Consider the following 7,047-nt stretch of genomic DNA (forward strand, 5'->3'; position numbering starts at 1 on the left):
GCCGTTGCAATAGTTTTTAATTCCCATACTACCCTTATAATAACTATTCGGAGAAAAATACTGTTCATCTCCTCTGATCTCACGATACACGAACAGTAGCAGCGGTAGCTATTGCAGCGGCAGCGGACTTCCGAAATCCTCTGTCCTCCCTTTCTCTCTCCCCCGGTCTCTCTTCTTCCCCTTCCCCTTTCTCTCCTCCCTTTTCTTCTATCCGATATCAAGGAGAATAAGCTCTGCATAGCGATCACTACAAGCTAGCAGTTGTACAGTCAAAACATACAGATTTGGATGTACTTTGAGTTTTTCGACAGCCGCACTCCATAAGTACTCAACAATGATAGCAACCAAATAACTAGGGTCTCCAGCCATCTCTTCCTCAACTAGAGCAAATGCAGAACTGTACATTTCATCAGGTGAAATTGCCGCAGAAGGAACTTGTGACTCCACAGAAGCATTAGAGTCAAATCGACTGCTGCTAGGAGAAAGTTGAGATTCTGAACTTGACTGCTCAGCCTCAACATCAGAAGTTCCAGCATCTATACTCTTTATCCGCTCTTTTGTTCCCAAATCATGAAACTCACTTGATAGAGGCTTTTGAAGAGGCTCTCCTGAACTGGTATTCTGCAGTGCCAAGTTGACATTCTCCTCAGAATCAGAAACCAAAAGAGTAGATGATCTATCTATTGTGGAAAAAGTGGTAAGATCAAGAGATTTATTATCCACATCTTTGGTCCTGTAGTGTATAGATTCACTGACCACACCACTCACAGTTGCAGGTTCATGTTTGGTAGATCTTCCATGTGTCTGTACTCTTCTCATAGGGTCATCAACCACAGTCCTGGAGTTATTCCCATGTTGTGTGCTAGAAGTTGAAGTGCTCTCACCACTCACTGTTCTTCCCTGAATATAACCTCCCATTTTCATCGAGTGAGAGTAACAGTTAACTAGTACATCCATTTCTCTGGCAACCATCAATACAGGTCTTCGTTCAAGAATTACAGTCCTTTTTATTGCCAAAGATAATTGCTTAGCCTTGTTTGTTTACAACTTCCGTCGCTGTAAAAATTCTAAAATAGAGGGCACTTCTGAATTGCTGGTAGCAATAGCCAGGGGGGTCTTTGTATTTTACCCAATCTTTAATCTCCTACAAATCTCTATTAGTCTCTATTTAATATATAAAATATCAATTATCAAATATTTTTAAATAATATATATACATAAAGATATATTATTTATAAATATCTGGGCCAGGCCTAAAAAATTAGGAGCAAGCCCAGCACTAAATTTTGTGGGCTTGATGCGGGCCCGGGTCAAGACAAGCCTTAACAAAAAACTTAGGCCCAAGCTCAGATTTTCCCAAACGGGCTGAAATGATCACCCCTAGTTATAGGTGAGCTTAAATAGTCCCTTATTCAAATTTATATTTTTAAAATTAAAAAAAAAAATCCCACAAAATTCTAAAAGGGTTAGGAAGCAATGTGAGAAATCTGATATGAAGTTGAGAACAACTGCATTTTAGTATTGATTATGAGTTTGAATATTAAGGAAGCAAAGCTGGATCTAATGATGGTATATCTCATTGGGTTCAAATCCAGTTTGCAGCTCTAACACAGGTGAGGTTATTGAAATTTTCGTACTGAATTAAAAAGGGAAACGTGCCTAATTAACATTTTTGGGCAATTTAACACTGCTTGGGGCATGTTCGTTTTACTTTGACCCTTTTGTGATATAGGCCTGGTTTGATGGCAGTGCAAATACAAAAATATGATAGTACAAATCATTTGAGTGCAAATTGTGATTTTTTTTTATTCTACCTTATTTTGTTTGATTTTAGAGCAAATGAAGTAAAATGAGACATGAAACAAAATAAAGTAAAACCACATTTTACATTTTTTTTGTTTGCACTTTCATATATTTGTACTAGTGCAAATAAAATTGCACTGCAACAAAATAGGGCTTCATGCTACACGAATCATGAAAATTTGTGAAAGAAGTCGAAATTGGGGAGGGGGTACAAGTCAATTAATTTACATTGCATTAGGACTAGGGTCTTTGTACTGAAGAAAAGTTCCCGATAATAAACTGTGGGAAGCATCCTAAATTACCCAGACACACACAACTTTGTTTTCTTTTTTCTAGGCTTTTCTTACTTAAATACCAAGAAAACCTCTCTCACATGGTCACATAAAAGCAAATAAACTTTACAAATATTCAACTTCTTTATTGGATTATTGGGGTTGGGTTTCCTTTAGAAATTTGGAAATTCCTTATCGGATTATCTCTTACGAATTCGTTCCCTTTTTACGCGTTTTCCAAGTTTTCTTGCATGCCAACTAGTCTAAATTAGTCTTCGGCACTGACTTCACCTTCTATTAACTATGTACATTCCTAATCGAACTGGGATTTTAAATCTTTATTTATTTATTAGTTAGTCTCATACTCTCATCTGCCCATTAACAACAAGCATTCCGTCTTCTTCTTTTCTATTATTAATAATTCTTTCGTTCTTCCTTGATCAACACTTGTTTATCAGGTTTGTTCATCAATTTCTTTTTCAAGCCAAACGAACGTGGGGATAGGTGCAGGAATAGAATCTGAATTCTGAAGATGGTCAACCCATATTTAAGCGATGATATCATCTTTAAAGAGATACTCACTAGAGTTCCAGCAGACAATCTTCATAACAACTTCAGACATGTTTGCAGGAAGTGGTTTGAATCAATCTCCAGCCCTCGTTTCATTGAAGCTCATTACTCCAATATCGAACAGGGTTTGATTACTCCGGGGCCAATACGTTTTAAGCCGGGTTGGATTGCATTACGTTTTATGGAGATCAAAACAGGCAAGATGATAGACCGATTCATCAAATTTAGATCTTTGAATCCATGTGAAATGCCCAACCTTAGAAGCTTCTCTAATGGCATGTTGTTGTTACAAGATGGACAAAATGTTCATAACCTTTATGTAGTTAATCCTGCTACAAGTCAATGGACAAGCATTCCTCCTTTCACTACACCCATTGGCCACTGGTTCGAATTGGTATACGTTCCTTGTACACAAGAGTATAAGGTGGTACATTTGTTTAAAGATTACCATAGTTTCACTTTCCGGTGTGAGATATTCACTTGTGGTGGTAGTGGTGGTGGTGATTCATGGCGACTAGTCGACTCGATCACAGAAAACCGAATCAATAAATACTTTTGGGGAGAAAGAGTTATAGTGAGGTGTTATACACTGGAATGTTAATTCAACTTGGTATATTATATCTATGGATCTCAGGGAAGAAAAATTTTGTCTGGTGGAACTCCCTCATCGACGTTTCCACACACAAATAGAGCTACTAGAGAAAGGAGGCTTTCTGTCATTTCTTGATCGAAATCCCTATGAACATATAGACGTATGGGTTCTGAAGGATTTTCATGTAGGAGATTGGGTTAAAGAATACAATATCAATGTGCCTTGGGAGATAAAATGGTGTTTGTATAATGTTATCACCACCCTAAGAAATGGTGAAGTTATTGTTTTTCATAAATATGGAAGACACTTCAGCATCTACGATTCGAGAGTTGGGCAATGGAGGTTGGTTAAGTACAGAAGGAAACGTGTTTGTTCTAATGGCATCTATGGTCCCCATGCCAACAACCTCTTTTCTTTGAATGTTTGATTGATCTGGAGTTGTGTAACAAATATTGATCAGTGAAAACTGTATTTAATTAGATATTGTTATATAGTTCCATGTAGAGAAATCTCTAGTTTTCAGTTGCAATTTAATTCATGTTATTTTTTTTTTCTTTTTTATTTTCTCTCAGTGGAAGGCTCTCTTTGTTTATAGTGAAAATCTGAAGTACACAATACAAATTTACACCTGGTTCATTTTTGCATCTATATGGTTTGCATTCTTATATATCTGACACAAAATCTGTACTTTTTTGTTTCATTTTCATTTACTGAAAATACAAATTTTGCATCCGAAAACTGATGTAAAATTCATATGACCCCAATTCTTTCTCATATAAAGTGGGGACCAAATCACCGTGCTTCCTACTTCACTCCTAAACAAAGAACCCTCTTTTATCCTACCCCATTCATTATAGATGGTGGAAACCATATCAATTTACTACCTAACCTATTTTATATCTCACAAACAAATAAGAAAGTTAAATCAAAAGCAAAAGTAAATCAAAATTTACACTCAACCTATTTGCAATCTCATGCATTTACTCTGGTGCAAATGAAATTTGTCTTCTGATCAATTGTAAAAAAAAAAATGGATATTCCGAGTGAGTGACAGGGAACTCAAAGTACTGGCATGATTAGTCATAAGAGCTTATTGGCTTGCCACTTTGTGCAAAAAACAATGCCACAGGTTGGACGGAATCCAAGGTTCTTCTCCCAAGACGGCAATACCTCTGAGAGCTGGACTAGGGTTTATCATTTCTCATCCTGGAAATTTTTGGGCCGGGGCAGTAGTTTTTCTTCCAAGCCAGAGACCTAAGCCCAGACATCTTATATATACATATTACAGAACATGCAGCAAGTTACGAGCCCAATTATCCATAAGATTAATGTCTAAAATTCCATAAGATTGTTTTGCCTATACAATTTACCTAGTAGTGATAAAATTATCTGTGTCAAATAGATTTCCTAATTGCTATTCATCACCCTTTAATCACCATTATCATGCATCTCTTCTCTAATTACCTTTTAATCATAAAAATGTTTATTTCCTTGCTGGTTCACTGGACTGGGTTGAATGTTTAATAGTTTTGGTGCTTGTCTAGGGTTTGTTGTCTAGAGTGTATTAGACAATAAAAACTTTGTTTTTCTGCAAAAAAGGTGAACATAATAGATGAAATATCTGTATATGTTTGGCATCGATGCTGCAGTTGCAGCACCGTTTTCCTGCAAAAAATGTGAGAAAACGGTACTGCTAATGTGTGGCTTGGAGCATATTTTATCACCGTTTTTTTGTTTGGAATTGTTGCTGCCAGGTATGACGTTTCCTAGAGCAACAACTTTTTCTATTTGGTACTAATGCTCCAGGAAACGTTTTCTGCACTTCTACCCATTATCCACTGTCACATCACTGCCCTGTTGACAGCAACGAGTTGCAGCTCAAAAAAATGCCAAATTTGGCGTTGCTCCAAGCCATGCCTTCCCGATTTCCAAGGTGTAGCTTGGAGTACTGTTTTCTATAGAAAAACAGTTCCAAACAGATGATTGTTTCCTAGAGCATCATTTTTTTCTACATAACGCTGATGTGGCACCGTTTTTTGGAATAAAAGCAACGATTCCAAATAGACGCTCTAAATCTGAAAAAAAAAAGAAACAAACAAACAAACAAAAAAGCCATCCATTTTGTAACATGGTATTTTACTTGCTTGATCCTTTTGTCTGACCACCGATTAACGATTTGATGGTGCTTAGGTCTGCCAAATGTGTCCATTATAAAGTGATTCAAATTCAAACCATGGATGCATAAAGTTTGGGCTGGATCAGATCAGCCCAAACTGGGCAATGTAAATGCAGGTCTCCTTGGATTGAGTTTGGGCCTAAGATTAAGGCCCAGTGAACCTGCTTGTGGGGTTCAAAGCAATGATTTCAAAATTGGACCGGACCAGACAGTTGGACAAAAAAACGGGAACCAGTTTTCCGTTTCAGCCTAGAAACTGCTTTTTGGCTAAAAAACATTGATTTGGTCAGTGAATTGCTGACATGAGTGGTCGAACCATTGGCCCAGACAACATTTTTCGGTCATTTTTTTTACTTTTTTTTTATTTTTTGTCAAAACGGGTCATCCATTCAATTTGAACAGTCAGACCGTTCAACCCAAGAACTGAACCCCAGAGGCCCAGAACGATTCCCTATCCAATTCGATTTTAAAAACCTCGGTTCAAAGTAATCAAAAGCTCACGCTAGGTTAATAGCAATATAGCATCACCTAATCCGCTAATCGTTAGAAGATATTGGAGCAGGGATCTTCAAAAAGGCTGTTCTACAGCATGAATGTTTTTTGTTTCTATTTGTTTTTTAAGTTGCCACATCAGCTAAAAGCAAAAATACATTCTTGAACTCTGTTTTTGTTTTGGGTTTAATTTTATTCTGCTTAATGTCTTAATTTATTTCATTTTTACTGCAATCAAATAAAATAAGCCAAAATTTGAAACAAAAATGTCAGAATTTATACTAGAAATCATTTGCACTATTACAGTTTTGTATCAATGCAAATTTATTTGCATTGCAACCAAACACAACCTAACGCTTAGTTTGGAAGGAGTACAAATACAAATATGTATTTGTATTTGTACTTTTTTCAAACTGAGCCTAAGAGAAAAAACAATAAGTTGGTATTGTTTCTAAAAACAATACATGTTTTCTAAACAATCAAAACAATGGTCTTTGAAACAAAAAACAAATTTTATAGTGTAAAAATCATATGATCTATGAAACATGATATTAAATAACTAAATGAAAACGCGTTTTTGAAACCAGAAATTCAAAATTATATTTTTGATTAACACATACTGACATACACAACCAAAAAACATGATTTTTGTGTTTTTATTTTTAGAAACAATCTATTTTCAAACCAAATAATTTTGATTTATTTTTAAAATCAGCAACAAAGAAAAACAATTCAGGCCCTGTTTGGTTTGCGGGAATTGGGGTCTGGAATCGGATTCGGAATGGGCTATTCCGATTCCAACTGTTTGGTTGGCAGAACCAGAATCGGAATCCCATTCCCATTCCTGTTGGAATAGCACTCTCCCATTTGAGGGAATGGCCATTCCCTGCCTCTCTCTTGGGAATGAAATCTCATTCCTACTGATTTTAATTTCCATTCCCATTCCTGTCTAAACCACATAGACTATGAAAATGGATCATTCCAATTCTAATTCCGATTCGGAGTGCGAACCTGTTTGACCCCACTTTTAAAGTAAAACGCCCCCAAAGTTACCAAATGGGCAAAGGATTTCACTATCGAAGTCTGTCTCCTGAATTTCTGTTGAGTTTACGAAATCAAAGCTGATTTCATCTCATCACCTG

The 7,047-nt window shown here is 36.4% G+C and overlaps 1 protein-coding gene across 1 annotated transcript; it reads left to right on the forward strand.

Annotated features, from left to right (window-relative positions):
- Positions 1 to 2,607: 2,607 nt before the first annotated feature.
- Positions 2,608 to 3,246, forward strand: LOC109114869 (putative F-box only protein 15). Its single transcript, XM_019198217.1, has one exon. It carries the CDS (start codon positions 2,608 to 2,610, stop codon positions 3,244 to 3,246), a length of 639 nt encoding a protein of 212 aa, XP_019053762.1.
- The last annotated feature ends 3,801 nt before the right edge of the window (positions 3,247 to 7,047 follow it).

This window comes from Nelumbo nucifera, chromosome 5, assembly GCF_055504915.1.
Source record: "Nelumbo nucifera cultivar China Antique chromosome 5, China Antique-T2T, whole genome shotgun sequence".
Taxonomy (NCBI): domain Eukaryota; kingdom Viridiplantae; phylum Streptophyta; class Magnoliopsida; order Proteales; family Nelumbonaceae; genus Nelumbo; species Nelumbo nucifera.